The sequence below is a fragment of the Pterocles gutturalis genome, unplaced genomic scaffold, assembly GCF_000699245.1.
Source record: "Pterocles gutturalis isolate BGI_N339 unplaced genomic scaffold, ASM69924v1 scaffold41390, whole genome shotgun sequence".
NCBI classification, from domain to species: domain Eukaryota; kingdom Metazoa; phylum Chordata; class Aves; order Pterocliformes; family Pteroclidae; genus Pterocles; species Pterocles gutturalis.
In genome coordinates this window covers 1-17,980 of record NW_010147314.1, presented here as the reverse complement: position 1 = coordinate 17,980, position 17,980 = coordinate 1, and the positions used below count along the sequence as shown (strand labels likewise).

The following is a 17,980-nucleotide window of genomic DNA, read 5'->3' as shown; positions in this document are numbered from 1 at the left end:
CCAAATCTAAAACGCAGTTTGACCACTTAGACATGAAATGAAGATTTTCATCAAAGGCAAAACCAGAACGCAATCAGCTTGGCCAGCTCGAGCAAAACAGGCTTTAACTTTTGTTGAAGATTTTGATTTAATCTTTCCATTGTTATTAGGACCAACTAGAACTAGCCATATGCAAGTTAACTCTGTCTGGTCCTGACAAGCTCATGTTCATTTTACACTATCTACCTTGATCTTACCTATAATTGGCGGTCCGAGGCTATTTCCAAGTCCAGCAAAGAACATCAATATCCCATAGGCGTGAGTCAGTTTCTCAATTCCCACAGTCTTTGTTGTTACATATGGAAAAATTGACCAGTTCCCAGTCAGAAAACCCAAAATCCCAGAAAGCATCGCTAATGTAAGGTAACTTTTGGCAAATGGAATTGCAAACAAGGCCACTCCCATCATTAGTAAGGTAATTACGTATAGATATAAAGTGTTAACCCACTTAAAATCTGCCAGTATTCCTAAAATAAGTTTGCCAACAGCAGTCATAATGCCTATAATGGAAATAAGGGGCACACGATAGTCATCTTCATTAACGTTTGCACTTCTTGCCACATCTTCCATGAGCAGAAAAGGAGGAAATCCACCAATATCAAAGAGCAAGATGGCAACAAAGAGAGCTGAAAACACTTTGTTCTTAAAAAGAACCACGGTTTCCTCCCAGTAGTTCAAATAGAGCTGCCACTTCCTTTTGGCAAGTTGCTTGCAGAAGTTTGTCTGCTCTACAACTATCTTTTTATAAGTGTCTTTCTCATTTATGTTTATTGAGTTTAATACATTCTTATTCAAAAAGCTATCCTGTTTGTAATCAGGCATATTGTTCACACCTTTTTCATCAGCGTAGCCCTTCTCAAGGATGCTTATATTTTCTTCAATAGTCTTTCCTTTTTCATGGTAAACAAAATATTGATCTGGGACTTTGTCTACACATGTTTTTTCTGGTGGAAGGGAATCAGATGACTCCAATGGTCTCATTAGGCTGCCACATGCTAATATATTTAGAGACAGTGCTCCAACTATTAGCAAACAACCATCCAGTCCATATAGATCAATAAGCTCTCTTTGCAATGCTGCATATATAAAGAGTCCAACGCTTGAGCCTATAAAAGGAAAATAAGATTAGTTTAAACTGAAGAGCTGAGAACATTTTTCAACACTAACAAACCTCTACATTTCAGCAGCTACAAATACACTGTCACAGGAATGGTAAGTCATTTGTGCTCCTCTCTCCCCAGTCTAATGAACTGGTAAGTTATCATCTCTTGAAGTTACAGTTTCTTTATTGAGTATCCACTAAATAAAAACCCTTTCAAAATATCTGAACTATTTATGACAATTAACACTAGTGGACACTTTAGAAACAAACAGGATCAATACTATATCTGACAAAAAACATCAAAGAACTATTAAGCCATCCTTCTGCCATGCACTCACATACATGTGTCCCTTCAGGTACCATTCTGAGTTAGCACAATTAGAATTTCACACTCCAACATTTTCCCCTTTCTTCTCCTCACTGACACCTTCCTCCTCTAAGGCAGGAACAGGCCAGGGGTTTGCCAAGAGCCCTCCTAGAAACAGCCCTTGACTGCTTGGTGTTTAAGGATGGAGGTTCACACGATGCGAGTTTACTCTAAAGGTATTTCTCAAGCTCTGCAGGGACAAACATGCATTTAAGAAACTTGGCTATTCAGAAGAAAACACTGAAGAGTAAAGAATTACTATGAACACAAGCATTTTATGCAATCCCACCAATTTAAGGAAAAAGCTCTCAGTTGAAGTGAGCATAGATCCATTGTCATCAATGGATGTCCACGACAATGGATGTCCACTCACAAGTACAGAGCACTGGTTTTTCAAGTCAATTTAAAGACAAACATTAAACTCAAATTTATTACTGAAGACTGTCTCTAGGTTATATATACCATATATACCATTTATATACCTCAGTGCCAAACACAGGGGAAAAAAAAATCATAAAATTCAGACTTGTTTTGTCTTCCAGGTGCTAAAATGAACACGAGCTCAATAAGATCAGGCCTGAATGCAAACTACCTCAAATCCCAGCAAAAGCCACTGAAAATGATTCCAAGGAACACTTCTGCAGAAGTTCCCCTTTATTCCACTGGGGTGGATCTGGCATTAATATCTCATAACACCAACTGTACTGATCAGGCCTCTTCCCACTAAGAGCTACTTGAGAAAACAGACCAGAGGAGAGACTCCATACATCACAGAATGCAAGGCATGGGACAACAGCCTTCTTTAGCAGCTCCTACTTGGTCCATTAATTCCTCAAGTGTAAAGGACAACATCACACAACCTTAAGACCCAGAGAGAGGATAAGAAAGACTGCTCAGAATCCTTCAAATAATTTTCCTTGTATTATCAGGGGTTCATTCTTCCAGGATCCCTTTAACATAGATGGACAAAAAGCTGGGATGAGCTTTTGGAAGACTTCAGAATTTAGTCTCCTTTTAGATTTGAAAGGAAAAAATATTAAAAATGTAATATTAAAAATGTAAGCCCAATGTGAGGGCTTAAAAGTGTAAGCCCAATACAGCTAATGTGAGGTTATGGTGATCCAGCATTTATATCCTGCATCTCCAATCTCTTTCTCATCTCTGATCTTGTGTAAGAAATAAGAGGGAGAAGACAGCTCTACAGAAAGTTTCCCCTCCTATTACCCACGGTATACAGCCCAAGTTACTCATGAGTCTGCTTTCATTTTAGGGAATATCCTTTTCTCATCTATACGGATAACCCATACCATACACCTGCAAATGTAGTTACTGTTTTATCTGAAGCCTGATTTTACCTGTTCATTGCTACTGGTGTTTTGACTTAAGAATTACTTCTGGAAGTAACTGAGAAAAATATAATCTCCTGGTTTTTATTGCCAGGGTAAAGGCCTCTGTATCAGAGTTAAAAAGTTAGAGAGAATGACAATTAAAAGCCATACCTGTTGAAATCAGACCAAGTGCAAGGCCTCTGCGTTTGTCAAAATAGTGGCAAGTGATGGTAACCGTTGCGGTATACAAAAGGCCACATCCAAGCCCTTAAGAAAGAGAGTTAGAAATAAAGTGTGCAATATAATCTGGGAAATGAGTGCCCCTTTTTATTCCCCAAATAATACAGTAGTGTACCCTGGGCACAGAGGTACCTTTTAACTCTGGCTCAGCACCAGCCACACCAGCCCCGTACTGACAGGGCCATTAGGCTGCCTGCGCTGTCTCACCTCCCCCTCCCCTGACCATCCCTGGCTGCAGAACCTGCGTGAAGCAGGCTGGGTTTGAGGAGTTTACCAGCTCAGGCTCTGTGCCATGTGGGAGGGTTACATAGCTGTCAGTCCAGAGGCTGGCCCCAAAAACAGCAGGGCTGCATCCATGTGGCACTGCGCCCAAGCCAGCATACTGCTGGGTCCCTGCGGGACAGCGAGGTGCCTGGATTCCCGACACCGTTAATCTAATAAACCACCCACAGCAGCCCTCTGCAGCACACGGGGGCAGGTCACCACCTGCTCGGAGAACAGCACTTTCATGCCTCTAGCACAGCAGTTCAGGTGCAATCCAGTTATTCAGAGAAAAACATGGCTCTCTAATGATCTCTAATTTATGAAATTAGAATGAGTACATGACAAAATTCTAGAAGAGATGTTAAGATTGGCACTTCACACCTGCAGAAGACCTTCTTGATTCCACCCTTCATGTAAAACCTCAGCTTCTCCATCTCTAACAATCGTGTCAACAGAGGACAAACTGTTTTCAAACCCTGATGAATATATGCATTGCCTTTATCTTTCACTACATGGTAACAGCCTGCCTGTGTGACACCCCTGCCCACCCCAAAGTAAAGTATTCCTTGATAAATCAAGTCCCAGATTACCACTGCCTCTGTGAATCAGTTTCCTGTTTCAGGTTCATAAACCAAGACTCAAAATAATAAAAATTAAGCCTCCATATGAAGGGCAAGTGTTTCTTACCAACAACAATCCCATATGAAATATATAGAAAGTATATGTTAGGTGCAAAACTGCTCATCATGAGGCCCCCAGCCACCATAAAGCCACTGAAAATTGCTACTGGTCTTGCTCCAAAAGATGATACGCATATACTGCAGACAGGACCTAGAGGAAAAGCAGGAAAAACATTCCTAGTAAATACCAGCACCAGCAAGAACTTCTAAAAAATATCAGTCTATGAAAATGTTTTTATGATAATTATTTAAATATATGATTATTTGAAACAACAATTCAGAGTACTAATTTTTACAGGTTTCTTTAAAAGAGTCTGTTATAAAAACATACGAGATGAAGCTTGCAAGATTTTTGCTCAAGGAGAAACTGACGTCAAAACCATGAAATGGTATCAGTAAAACATTCTGTAAACATAACATGATACATACATACCAAACTATAACACTGTTACTATACACCTAAGGACTTGTACAAAGGTTCTGAAAAGAATCTTCAGCTTCAGGTACCAAAACAAGTTAGACCATCAGACAGGCTTTAACCAAGCAGGTATTTTTTGACAGAGCCCAAAAACTGTGTTTCAGAAAGACTGTATTCATCATAATATAAAATAAGATTTATAAAACTGAAATAGAAAATAGTAACTTCAGACATAATCATGGTAAGAATGCCACCTGGTGCTTACATAGAGGAAATATCTGCTGATATACCAGATAAATACAAACACTACTCTTCCCTGTTTTTCTAGGGAAATAAATACCTGCTAGTCAGTATTTTACAAAATAACTACCTATCTTGGTTTCCTCTGTAAAACTATGGAAAATAAAAGCCATTTATTCAGAATGTCCAGAGCAACATTCATGAAGTTTGGAAAAGGTTTCTCCCTCTCTTTACCTCCTTTTTTCCCCCCAGTATTTCTTGGTTGGTTAGTTCTTCAAAACAAGAGCAAAGTTCAGGCAACATTTGCACTCTGCCTCCACTCAGCCAGTTCTCCCTTCGCAAAAGCTGTAGAACAAGCACTTATTTTCAGTTCTGTGACCTGGAATACACCTTTCAGTCTGAAGTACCGTGCAAGCTTGGTGCCCTGCATAAATAAGCGACCAGCAAGGGACTTGGCTTGCAAAAGACAATCTCTCATCTGAAACCTTGCAGTCTGAACATTCATGCATAGGCTTATATATTAGCCCCAACATCCTAAACTCATCAACTCTGAGATTAAAAGTTAGATACACAGATGAATGACATTTTTTAAAAAACAACAACAACAAAAAACCCCTCACCACCTTCGTATCTCATTCACAGCAATACAAAGACAGGCCATGGTCGATGCAATCTGCAAAAGCAGTAAATGTGGAGTCTGCCACTCTTTAAGGTTGGTCCTCCCTGACTCACACATAACTGAGATTCCTGGCAGATGGGAGGTAAGCCCAGAGAGGTGATATGAGGTGAAGAACAGTTGGAGCTGAGGATGGTGCTTGCCTAGGTTTGCAGACAGGAGCTAGCAGCTGGGAATGTAGGCAAGGTTTTCGTGTGGTTATCGGCCACAGGACAAGCAGTTCTGGCAGACAGGAGCACAGATTCGCTAGCAGGCAAAATGATCCTGAAAGGAAAGAACTTTTACTCTACACAAGAGTGATCTGCCTAGGGAACATAAAGGGAAGCGAGGCTGAATTGGGGCTTACGGAGGCAAAGAGTCAGAATTAAAGAAGAATTAAGAAAAATCATCTGGGGGAGTAGGGTTTATTCGGATTTCGGAAACGATAAAAAAGTAAGGTGTAAGTGCTTGCTGCTTCTCAAGAGTCAGCATGCTGAGGGAATGAAAGACGGCCAGAATAACTTGGGCAGAGTAACTTGCCGAGAACAAAAGCTGAGTGTTAGATTGCTGCTGATTCTGACAATTAATTATTAAACTGGCAAATTAAGATTGGTATGTTTCCTAAAACCACAGGATTAAAAAATAAACGAAGGATTGAATTTGTATTATATAAATTCTTCTACAGTAAAAGAACATTAGTGATAACATAATTCAATTAAGCAGAGGAATTTGCACTTTTTCTATTATTTATTTCTGCTAAAACAAACAGTATTTCCCTTCCACCTGCTCTCTATATTTTGACACAGCTACTTTCAGAAGGTCACTGTCCAGCCTGGGGTGGTGGTACTGGTACAGACTGTACCGATCGATACTAGAGGATCCAAGGTGAAGCTGGGGACCCTCTGACCCCAAGCTAGAACAAGGGAGACACAGAGCTGAAAAATATATCTTCATAATCTGACAAGGATGCTCTCCTCTGGAACACCACCAAAAGCATCTCTGACAGGGTTCAAGGAGATGCTCTTCCAGCTTTTCCTATTTAAAATAAATAATCCCAAAGGCAAACAGAAAGTACAAAGAGATCTTTTTGCTCTGACATGGAAAACAACCTGCACAAAACTAAAGAACCTGCTCCAATAAGCTCAGTATTAACATGTCATCTCACACAGCAAGAGATCTGGCAGCTCAGCAAATAGGCCTGCTTATAAGAGGGAGTGCCAGTATAACTATTAAAATAGTTATTACTGGTCTCTGGGGTGAGAAGAAAAACAGCTCCATCTTCCCCTTCACAGTAGGCTCTACCTTCACACTCCCCTCACCGTACTGCTAGAAAATAAAAGCCAGAAAAGAAAATTCCCATGACAGCCAGCATCTTTGTTCTCTTCCCTGCCTCCTTGCATTCCTTTTCTTTCTCTGTTTCCAAGGTGCTGGCATATTTTTTTCCCACCAGGCACAGTACCTTTGGTTATTATCATGGTATTTGCACAGGAGTTCACTGCACACAAATATGTTATTCTCTACAAGTCATTCAAGCACAATGGTAACTCTAATCAAACATCCAACTTGCCCAGGGTGGGACTGAGACTTGCTCTGTGAACTCCTGCCCTGTGGATTTTGTTCAAAGTGGACATTCTGAGGAATGTAGGAGTCTACATACAGCTGCACAGGAAACAGGTCTTCAGGAAACATAAGTGCTTTCATCAGCTGACTCTCTTTCAGAAAGATCCTTCCACTGATAATGTATTTCTCACTGTAATATCAACAACATAAAAATAAAATCCCACTGGCAATCCTCAACAGTAAGCATGGAAAATAGCTTTTAAGACAGCATTGTGTTCAGTTTGCCAAGCAAGGGTTAGCACTGGTATTAGAATAATATTTGAAGACGTTGATAAATATTTACCTCTTTTACAAATAAAAACCCTGGGGCTTTTTTCCTTCCAAATGATGTATCTTAAAACTAGATCAAACTCTATCCAAAAAAAAGATACCAGCCCAGTTTATAAGAATGATGGCTAATTCTAGAAAGAAAGACTTAGAAGCCAGCACAGGGACAGCCACTGCTCTTCTGCACGTGATCTGCCAAGGCTCAGCAGACAGTAATACAATTATCAGGCTCTGCAGGGGAGCAGTCAAGAAGATCCCTAGACAAAATGGGAAGAAGCAGCAGAAGGAAGACGGGCTGTCACAGTAGATCTTCATGCAGAGAGATCAAAGAGGAAGAACTCCTAGGAGGGATCATTTGTACATTGATATTTTCATTAAGATTTTTTTTAATGGAAGACTTTATCCTCAGTGAGACCCGGATGTGAGAGCAAGTCCTTCCCGAAATGTGAAAAGAAGCCATCTAAAGCTCACACTGTGATCTTCTGACTCCCTGACAAGTACAGAGTCGTTTTGTTTAACGGACATCAAGAACTAACGCTCTCTTCCTCAATCTTCTCACACAAAGAGAAAAAAACTGCAGACTAACACTCTCTTCCTCCACTTGCTCATCTCGAGGGTCCTCCCCCCTTCACCTTACACATGCACACAAAACCTTTTGCTAAACAAACCCTACTGGACAACCGAGTTCTTTTTCTTATCACATGCATTAATCTGACTTGTCGGTATCTGTCCGAGCCTGTTGAAACTGTAGAGTGGAAGCAACGCTCATGGATTGTACATAAAATCCACAGGACAGAACACAAGAACTGTTTTCGCATATAAAATGTGTTGCTAAAACATGACTGCAATAAATATAATATTCTCCAAATGTTTGTACTTTGCATAAGAATACAGATCAGAAAAAGCCTTTTTACACTAGACAGCAACCCATTCCCAACTGATTGAAATGACTGCTCCTTTCTGACAAAAGTTATTAAATGAACAGTGATCCTCTTCAGAGGAATCTTTCGGACACCTTCTCCCCCCCACACAAACTATACATGGCTTCCACAGTCTACAGTGGGGGCTTTCTATGTGTGAGGTTTTTGTTCAAAAATATGTAGATGCTGCAAATGTTTTCTTAGAGTTGTAAAATGACTGCTTGAAAATACAAAATTAAGCTTTTTAAACATTTAACACTGAATGCCTCAGACCAGCAGAAACACACCATTAATTTATCAAGACATGCCTTGCAAGGGAGAATCTTCCCTTTGTTCTTTCTCCAGTAACGGGCAGTGGGAAGGGGAGACACTGCTTGTGTATCCTGCTGTGCCAAATACTGTGAAGTCAACTCTTACTACAAACAGCTGTGATGCCCATTACAGGCGCCAAGGTCTTTGTTTCACTTTTAACAAGTGTAACATGGATCAAATTTAATTTCAGGCTCCAAATGGATGTAAAATTAAGAACACACTTGGTGCAGGAGAAACACATGATCTTCAACAACACAATAAATATCCTCCTCTGGCCTGTTTTAGAAGTAGTAGTATGCTAAGCTCTTTCAATTTCTTCCTATGCAACAAGACCTGCATCATCCATGGAGCCACATGCCACATCTGCCCAGTGTTATGACACCTCACATTGTAAAGGAGGTCTCACCACTGCCCGGTACAGTAATACTGATGCTTTTCTTTCACTGTTTTAGGCACACTTCTTCCTATACACTGTAAGGGCCCGTCACAGAAAGTTATGACGCAAGTCATTCTGCAAGGGATGAGATCAACCAGGTCGCTGTCCCGTTCCCTTTCCCAGCTGATGAGCTAACAGCCCAGCTCAGGGTTGATCACTGGCCTCAGCAATGCTGCCTGTGCTGCGAGCAAGAGGACAGAAATTGAACACCAGGTGCCTAGGAAATCCATCTCAATAAACAAGGTGCTGTACTGGGTTTCTATGTCTCAAGTCTAAGTTTAGCTCTCACACAAGTCAGAAGTAAACACTGTAGAAAGGATACCAACACAGCAAATGTGAAAGGACTCACCATCTTCAGCTACTTCGAAAAATGTTTAAGACTACATGTACAGAGGGAAGGGGAGAAGACACACAGAACTTTTTCCTATGCCAGCTGGCATACACAGGAGGACATTTTCTTCTTTTTGGTGAAATTCCAGTACTAATATAGCAAAGTCACTGGGCCTACCTTCCACTGTCACAGAAGCTAGCTAATGTGATTCCCAGTGCTACCAACGAGAGAAGTCTTCCTTAAGAAAACAGACTCTAACTTATTTCCTGTATGTAGCTGCAAATACATTATAACTGCAATTCTTTTTCCAGTCTGGCATCTACAGCTTCAGAAAGGTGACGTTAAGTTGGAGAGGGCTCACAGAAGACTGTTAATGGGTCTTCAGCAGAGCCTTAATGCAAAGAGCTGAAGTCTCTTGTATCAACGGCAAGAAGACTATATCAAGCTACAGGCTTAAAAGAAAATTCAGAAGTAATTTGATTGCAGTCTCTAGACATACACCACACTAATTCAGGGACACTTCAAAATACACCACTTAAAGATAGCATTATTCATCAGTTGAAAAGTAAAACTAAGCAACTTGTATCATAAGATTACATACTTCTAAGGAGGGAATTAACTACTGAGACAAGTTATGAGCCAGAGAATGCTCTAAACACACATACTCTTAATCAAATGAGAATTACAATATTTTCTACATGCAACACGGATTGCTTTAAGACTACCAATACTTGAAAATATGTCTCTGGATAACTAGATCAGAGACTGGAAACCAAAATTAAAGGAGGAGAACAGAAAGAACAAACAATACTAGAAGAGTCAAGCTAGGAACAGTAAAAGGTAAGGGGACTACCAAAAGGCTTTGGGTTAAAGCTGTCCTGTTACTAGCACACCCAGGTGCAATATTGCTGCTGAAAATCAGCTTGCCTGGGGACATTGTTAAGTTACAGATAATATCTTTTCACATACATGAACATCTGTTAATTCAGAAAAATGCAATTGGCCTGATCACCTACTTAACATAGGCTAGAACACACAATGGCCCCACATAGGCTAGAACACACAATGGCCCCACCTGACCTATAATACTGGAACCTGTACTAGCAGAAATCAGAACAGAAGCAAGTTCTCTTTTCCTATATTCATGAAAAAGGCCTAATTTGGCAAGGCATTATATCAGTGGTTTTGCACTGAAAACATTTACATTCTCTACACTAGTGACTAGGTCTGAAAAAGGGCTGCTATGAAAACTTCATGAAAAATTGCAACTTGTCAAGAGCATTCTAGCTTTAGGTAGAAGTTATGATACAGTGTTCCTCCAACAAGTTTACTTTAAGTAGAGTTATCATTAAGGTCAAATCCTAGCTAATGCAGTGAATATAATTTTGTTTTCAGTCAACTCTGACAACATCAACGCAATTAAAAGGCCCTCACTGTACTTGTCTTTGAAGGTATTAAAAATAGGAATATTAATCTTCCAACTGCCAAACTGAAAGAATAAAAGTACACTGGCTTTTATGTTCCTCCTAACCTGTCAAAATTACAAGTAATTTTATCATTCCACACCAAAATCAATTACAATAGTACCTTTTAGTTGTATTATCCAGTCACAGAAGTTTCTATTTGCTATAAAGCACACTACTGACTATTTGCTCACAGTGGCAAGACAGAAGGAACTAAGAACTCTGGAAACTAGCATGATGTTGACATCAGAGAAATGGGGCAGAGGCTCTTGTCAGAGGAGTGATCCAGAGACTTCTGGTCTCCAGGGAGAGGGTTTTTCTTCACCCCTTCTCTTACAATCCCCTTTTGCCTAGCTTTTCTTCAGTAACTGTCTTGTTTAGCCTTCCCCCCCCCCCCCCCCCCCCTCCTTCATTCTTGCTCCCAAGTTTAGGTCTTGATCCATTAGTAATAGGAGTTGATGCCCTTAAAACGGGAAAATAAAAAGGTATGTTGAAGGGCAGTCTACAGTCCTTTGCACACTAACACCCTGGGATTAACGTAGTCTTCTTGTGGTTAATGATCCACCTGCCTTTGCCCATTGCTGTTCTGCCTGGTGATATAAAACCCCAACACAAGTCTGACACCAGTATTTGGCCAGTTACAGCATCATACAAAGCAGTGGTCTTTATTCCTTTCTGTAACACTATTTGAATGTCAACTCTCCTTTAATGAGAGATTTCCGCAGAATCCTGAGCTTCATTTTGTCCATTAAGCTGTGTATTTGCTTTTGCTTATAGCAATTTCTCTGCTGACAGGCAACTTTTTCATTCAGCAAAAATATAATAGTTCCCATGGTGAATCTTTGAAAAGCAGAAGTTAAGTGATATTACCCCGTACAATACCCATGCTTGATATTAAAACAACAACAACAACAAATGGACCTATGGACTTTCAAAGTGATGTTTTATTTCCCTAAAACCCTGCTGTTACTCTCCAAGTGACAATGTCTTACTAAAGAAAAGCTTCCAGTAAAGTAGTTTTATTTAATGCCACTGTTATCCATATTCTAGGCTTCAAAGAGAGTTTTTTCTCAAACAAACAGTGGAAAAGAGCCCTCACCCATCCTAACTGGTGGGTTTACTTCTAGAGCTGAAAAACGAGTAGCTGGTTTATTGATTGATTTATTTTTTCTTAAAGCACTTGAACCATTTCAGACAAACAGTTTGCTCTGATTTCAAAGATACTAATGCAAATGTTAGTCTTAAAGCCTTATTAAAAAAAAATTAATCCCATCAATAAAACTACCATTCAGTTTTCCAGACAGAGTTTGGTTTCTCTAGTTTATTTCTTGGGGTAGTATTTTTTGCTCTTTTACCATTATATTGTTTTGGTTTATGTATAGTGGAATTATAAATGTAATCTTCTTACCCATCTTGGCCTAAAACAAAAATGCAGCATCCTAATTCTATCATTTTAAGCTGTCTCTAATCAAATTTCAAAAGCACACAAAGATTAAAGCATCTATTAGAAAGAAATGTTTCCATTTAAGATAGATACTGCATCTACACTTACTGGCAAGCAATCCAATTCCATTTGCTAGTGATCCAACCCAAGCAGTCTTGCCTTTCCCTTCTCCAAAAGCATCCAGCCATTCTACGTACAAGACTCCCACCGCCAGCGGTGATCCGTAACACAAGAACTGAGTAAAGAAGGAAACGACAACAATGACCCAGCCCCAGCCTCCATCTGGTGGTTTCTGAAATACCATCTTGCCAGATGACTGCAGGCGTACAGGCAGAACCTGTGTAAACAAAAAACAAACAGAACAGAGCATTAGAAATGTGACTGGCCTAGGTTTGCTAATGCAAGTGAGCTGTACAGAGCAGTACACATTCAAACAGAGGCTTATTTCAACCATCCTTCGAGAAATATATGCAACACAACACACAGGCAATGAAATCTAGTTACCATTTGGTACCACTACCTCTTCTGCATAACACAGGGACAGTACACAAAGCGTTAGTAAGTCATACATGCATCAGCGCTGTATTACAGAAAGGGGGAACATTTCATTTTCTGAGTGCTAAACAGGCTTTGCAAAGACCTCAGGCATTAATATCTGCCACAACTCAATGAGAAATCCACATGGCCACCAGCTGCTAGGCCCTCAGATATCCTGAGTGAAGCATATAAGCCTGAAGGACAAGAAAAGCTAATCCCCCCCAAAAATACAGGATTTTTAAAATTTCACGAGTATAAAAATATTAGCTCAAGGTCAAAAAAAAAAAATTTAATCTCCATTTAGTTGAAGTCTCAGCATAGCACCTTGCGGTTTAGCAAGGTGTTTGCCACCAGATAGCGTACTGTGGGAGGGGCAGGCCAAGAGGAAGACTGACATTCTGGAAATAGTAGCAGTTCAGTACTCTGCTCTCTCAACAAGGTGATGTGTAGAGCAGTGATGCATCCAAAAATGACTTTGTACATATTAGTAAGTGAAGTGAGTTCTGAAACTGTACACAGGTGTTGGCTTATATGCCAAGACATGACAGTATTAAACTTTCAAACAAAAATCTCCTATAACATGTCATAGTGTCTGTTCTCTCTACAGGTTGCCCTTCCCCACACTGGCAATCACTTCTTGGACTCCCTAAATACCATCTTATGCCTTTGCATGACAAGATCCACAACCTATGCATCTACGGCTTTAAATAACTGACTGTCCTCACACACTCTCAAGACTAGTTTGTGAATATAGGGACTGATGCTTTTAACATCTAGCAAAGAATTTAGAAGTTTCCAGGCTAAACTGCTTTGGAGTTCAGACGATTCCAATGATATACGAGTCCCTGTGCACAGAACTAATCTGCCTTCCTCTCTACAGGGAGCAATCCGCCGAACTGATGATCGCAAAACCCACGTTCTGTTCCTGGCTCTGTCACTAATCAGACGTGTGATTCTCAACAATTTTATTTCCTTTACCCTGTAAGACAGAAACAGATAAAATCTTACCCCATTTTCTTCATGAAATATTCTCAAGGACCATCTTCACACTCTAGTTTATGCACTAAGAGTGCTGTAGTAACAGTTCTGTTCTTGGAGACCCCAAGAGGCAAAGCAGAAAAATAAATGCATCTCACTGCCTGCTTGGCTTACAACCCAGAGGAGATGGAGTAGTTCAACTTTTCAGTGAAAGGAAAACAGTTACTGCTTTATGAAAGCAATAGTGTCATCAAGTAGACGACTACAACAGAACTTCCACTCAAGCTCCCTGTGCTCATTGATAGGGCAATTTTTAAGAATTAGTGTTGAAAAACTTGCAAAAAACTGCAATATAACATTTTAAGGAATAATTACTATAGAGATACGAAAAGCAGCAGCTCTAGTTTAAAGACACAATTAAATGTTATTTTGAGGGTAGATACTTACAGATGATGACACAAAAGTCCTTCAGCTCCCTACAAAGGTACCTTCACGTGGCGACTCCACCTGCAAAAAAGAGCAGCAGAGCAAGTTTTCAGTTGACATATCACTGCAATAGCGAATACAACTCTGAAAAACTGGTGTCTTCACATTAGATTTCTTCTGACGTCTTTTCAGAGGAACTTCAGAAGTAATCAAGTTGTCTTAGTGGAGGAATACTCATCCCCCCTCAGTTAATTAGCAGTTGACAGCAGCTTTGAGCTCCAAAACATTGTCTACTAATATAAAATAAACTTGGACGTTCTAGGTCCTTTAGGAGTGGTTTACAATTTTAACATACTGACAGTCCTTCAAAATACAGTATTTCCAGTTACAAATTTTACAAAGTTATATGTTTAAGTTATAAATGTAAGCTCTGATTTATTTCCTCAAATGTCTGCTAAGTGTCCCTTGATTACATCAGATGCAAGGGTGACAGCTGGGATAGACAGAAACCATACCATACCGAAAGGTATCAAAGCATTAAAAAGCTGCTTAAAGGTACTTTCCTACAATAACCTTTATACAAAAGGGGATCCCCACATTTCTACACAAAATATTTAAATGATTGGTATGCAGTCACTAAAAGAGCTGACATATGCGTCTCTCTGTGCCTTAAATACATATTACTTGCCTTGTTTTGTCCATGATGGGAGTAAAAATGGTGGAAATCAGTAACAGCTTCAAGAAAAGACACTACCACTGAGACAAAGCAAGGAAGTTTTCAGAAAACCACTAAAATAATGGAAATAGACAGTGAATAATCCCAACTCATATTTGTTGAAAAAGTAATCTTCAGAAAACAAACACATTTTAGCTGTTACGTTGATTTCCCCTACATTGACGCCCTAAGATTTGGCACAGAGACAACTGTGAGTTCAGTTCTGCTATTCTAAACATTTGATGGGGAGGAAGGGAGGGCAGGGCAGGAGCGGAAAAAAGTTTTCGTAGTCTTAGGTCACGTAGTCTTTTCTCATAAAAATACTAAAAAAACTCTGGATCAGTTCCTCATCTGCTGGAAGTCTGCACAGCTTTCTTGTCTTTTATGGCAGCAAAAGAGCTGACCTCCTACATCCTTATGCCTCCTATTTTGCACCACAGATCTCTTTTGCACCTTTCAGCTAAATACCAGGTTTTTAGGTAGCAAAAACGCCTCTAAACACTTCAAGACATTTACAGCCTGCAATTGTCAAGCAAAATGTGAAAACCACTGTCATTTTTCCCCTCAGAAATCATCAAAGTGAAAACAGATCTGAAAAGTCCCAAAGTTTGTTTCTAAGAGCCAGCATGACCTGGCTTTTCCTTCCCTCTCTTGCAGGTTGCTCCTCCACCTCACACCACTATGTGCCTACTACCTAAAATAAGGTGTATTTTCTAACTTCCTTGAAGGCACTATGTCCTCCAGAAGACAACACACAAGCTGAGAGCCCTGTGCAAGGAGCCTGTTCCCCAGAGCCCTCTGCTGTGATACATGGTTAAAGATGTCCCAAACCAAACTGCTGCTGGGACTGTGGACATCAATACATCTTTTGTTGCTACATTATTTAATGTTTCCCTCCTGAAAATGACAAGTTGCAGTATAAAAGCTTAGTGGCATGGACAAGAGCTGTCAGTAGGAACTAAACCTTCACTACTCCCAACATTGCCAGCATGGGTATTGAATCTGGGCATCGACTTGGGAGGGATTCAAAGTGCCTTTTACTAATTTCTATCTACGTGGAAGAAGGACATGGCCTGTACACACAATCATCAAAAATAAAGAAGCAGAAACACACACAGAAAAGAGCACTTAACGGTTTTGTTCTCTCTTGGAACCAGCCAGGAAGACTTGTGTGAGCCTGGAAAGAGATGAACCACCACAGGTTTAAGATTCAGGTGGCAACCATTTCACAAACCTTACTGTTCACAAAACCTAAGGATGATGTTTCAGACTCCAGGAAAGATAGTTGCTTCAAAAATACTGATATGGAGAAATGAAGCATAAAGAATGAAACAGTAACTTGGAGTTTGGTCAGAAAAAGGTTTTCAGTGAGTTGTACTCACTGTGAATAAGAATCAGAGGAAAAGAGCTACTTGATGAAAGCCTTTACCAACAACAACAAAAAGAAACCCTGGGGAATGAACTGAATAACAACAGTTTTACTGTGGCAAGAGAGAGGTATCTGGCTGCAACTATTTTCTTTTATCTAAGCAACTTTATCACAATATCAAGCTCTTTTTCTATAAATCTTAAAATTTGGCTTAAAGATGACAGAGGAGCACAAAAAAAAAAAAAAAAATTGGTCTAAAGGAAGAACATGAGTACAACTGAAACGTTAACACTCAGCACCGAAACTTGTATTAATCTGTGGCAAAGTGAATCTTGAGAAAGACAGTAGCAATATGATTGTTTCCAGATTGTTATTTGTGCAAGCAGAGTCTGGTTAAGTATGCTGCTTTCTGTGAGCAGCACATGGCTGCAAAGAAAGCCGATGTCAGCAGAATCACCATGTGATTAACAATCGGCTATTCCAGTTTTGCAAGGCACCGATACAAATTAAGACAGCACGAGCCAGAATGGTAACATCCCTCATTTTAAGTTGAATTAGATGTCACGTAAATTTCTATTTATTTTTCAGGCAATGTTCTTCCAATTATCACCTGAAATTTCTGTTACCCTCAGCTTGCAAGTAACAGCATTAGAGCAACAGTTATACAGTACAGTTGTTTTTAAAGTACTCATTGTATCCAAACACCTGCATACATACCGACATGAACTAAATGGACTGAAAAAGATGCATCTGGACTTTGACGACATCAGACTTTAACTCATGTTCTAACTACAGTAGCTCCCCACATTTAAATATTTGTTCAAGTTCTTTCACACTGAATATATGTATTTCCATCTGGGTTCTCAGAACTCAGGTCTACCTGTTTCTCATGCTCCTCTACTTTCCCTTTTGTAAGTTATGCAAGGAGATCATCAACATAAATATTTCCTTCCATTTCTGCCTGATAAGGGAAAAAGTATGGAGTTTAAAACAAAACACCAGAACAAAACTTATCCACGACATAATAATGTTTTTCCATTGTGCAAAATAAGTTCACATAAAGAAGCATTAGGGCAGCACATACACCAGCCAGTTTTGTACAAATCTGTCAGTTCAGCAGAACCAGTCCTACCTCTTTCCTGAGCCTCACTGCCCCAGAGGTGATGGAAAACTCCCCCGGCAAGTCGGACACTAGCACGCACCCATACAGATGTAATCCAGCGCTGCTGTAAGTCACCAGCCAACTTGATTTACCAGAGAACTCTGCAAATCACCAGTGCAGTGTGTGCCGCCTCACACATCACAACCTGCGAGGGCTCCCCTTGGCATCCACTCTCCCTTGGCCAGCTCCGCTGTGGGGATGGATGGGCTCTTATAGCCCCCGGCTCCCCTCTCTCCATGACCCCGGGGGCCAGCCCACACCCATGTTCCAGAGGGCCGAGTTACACATTGACACCTTCCACCTCCAGACGGGTTTTGATGGGAATCGCTCATCCGTGCAGCAACACATGCCAAGAGGTGGCGGAAGGTCACCCTCGATGTCCGATCCCACGCACATAGCGAGATGGGGTCACGCCACACCACCCCACTACGGGGTAGGTGGGGCCTCTAAGCCAGGCACCCACCCGCGCTGACAGAGCACACACCACCACACCACCGCTGGGTGCCACAGGGGATGCCCACAGGCTCCGCAACGGATACCGGGAGGTCCCTGCCGCCAGCACCCTGGGAGTGCTCGCAGCGGGCACCGAGGGGTGGAGGTCGATGGCACCACAAGGGACCCGGCGGGCACCCGGGGGTGCCGGCAGGTGCTGAGCCCGCTCCTTTCC

General features: G+C 40.7%; 1 protein-coding gene across 1 annotated transcript; it reads right to left on the bottom strand.

Annotated features, from left to right (window-relative positions):
- Window positions 1-236: 236 nt before the first annotated feature.
- SLC16A9 (solute carrier family 16, member 9) lies at window positions 237-17,329 on the bottom strand (the record flags this gene model as incomplete). The annotated part of the gene is made up of 6 exons (XM_010086007.1): window positions 17,284-17,329; window positions 14,089-14,148; window positions 12,235-12,463; window positions 4,028-4,171; window positions 3,008-3,103; window positions 237-1,145 (listed from the first exon to the last, which is right to left on the bottom strand). Coding segments are annotated over exons 3-6 (1,345 nt in total), but the record flags the coding sequence as incomplete, so codon positions are not given.
- Window positions 17,330-17,980: the final 651 nt, after the last annotated feature.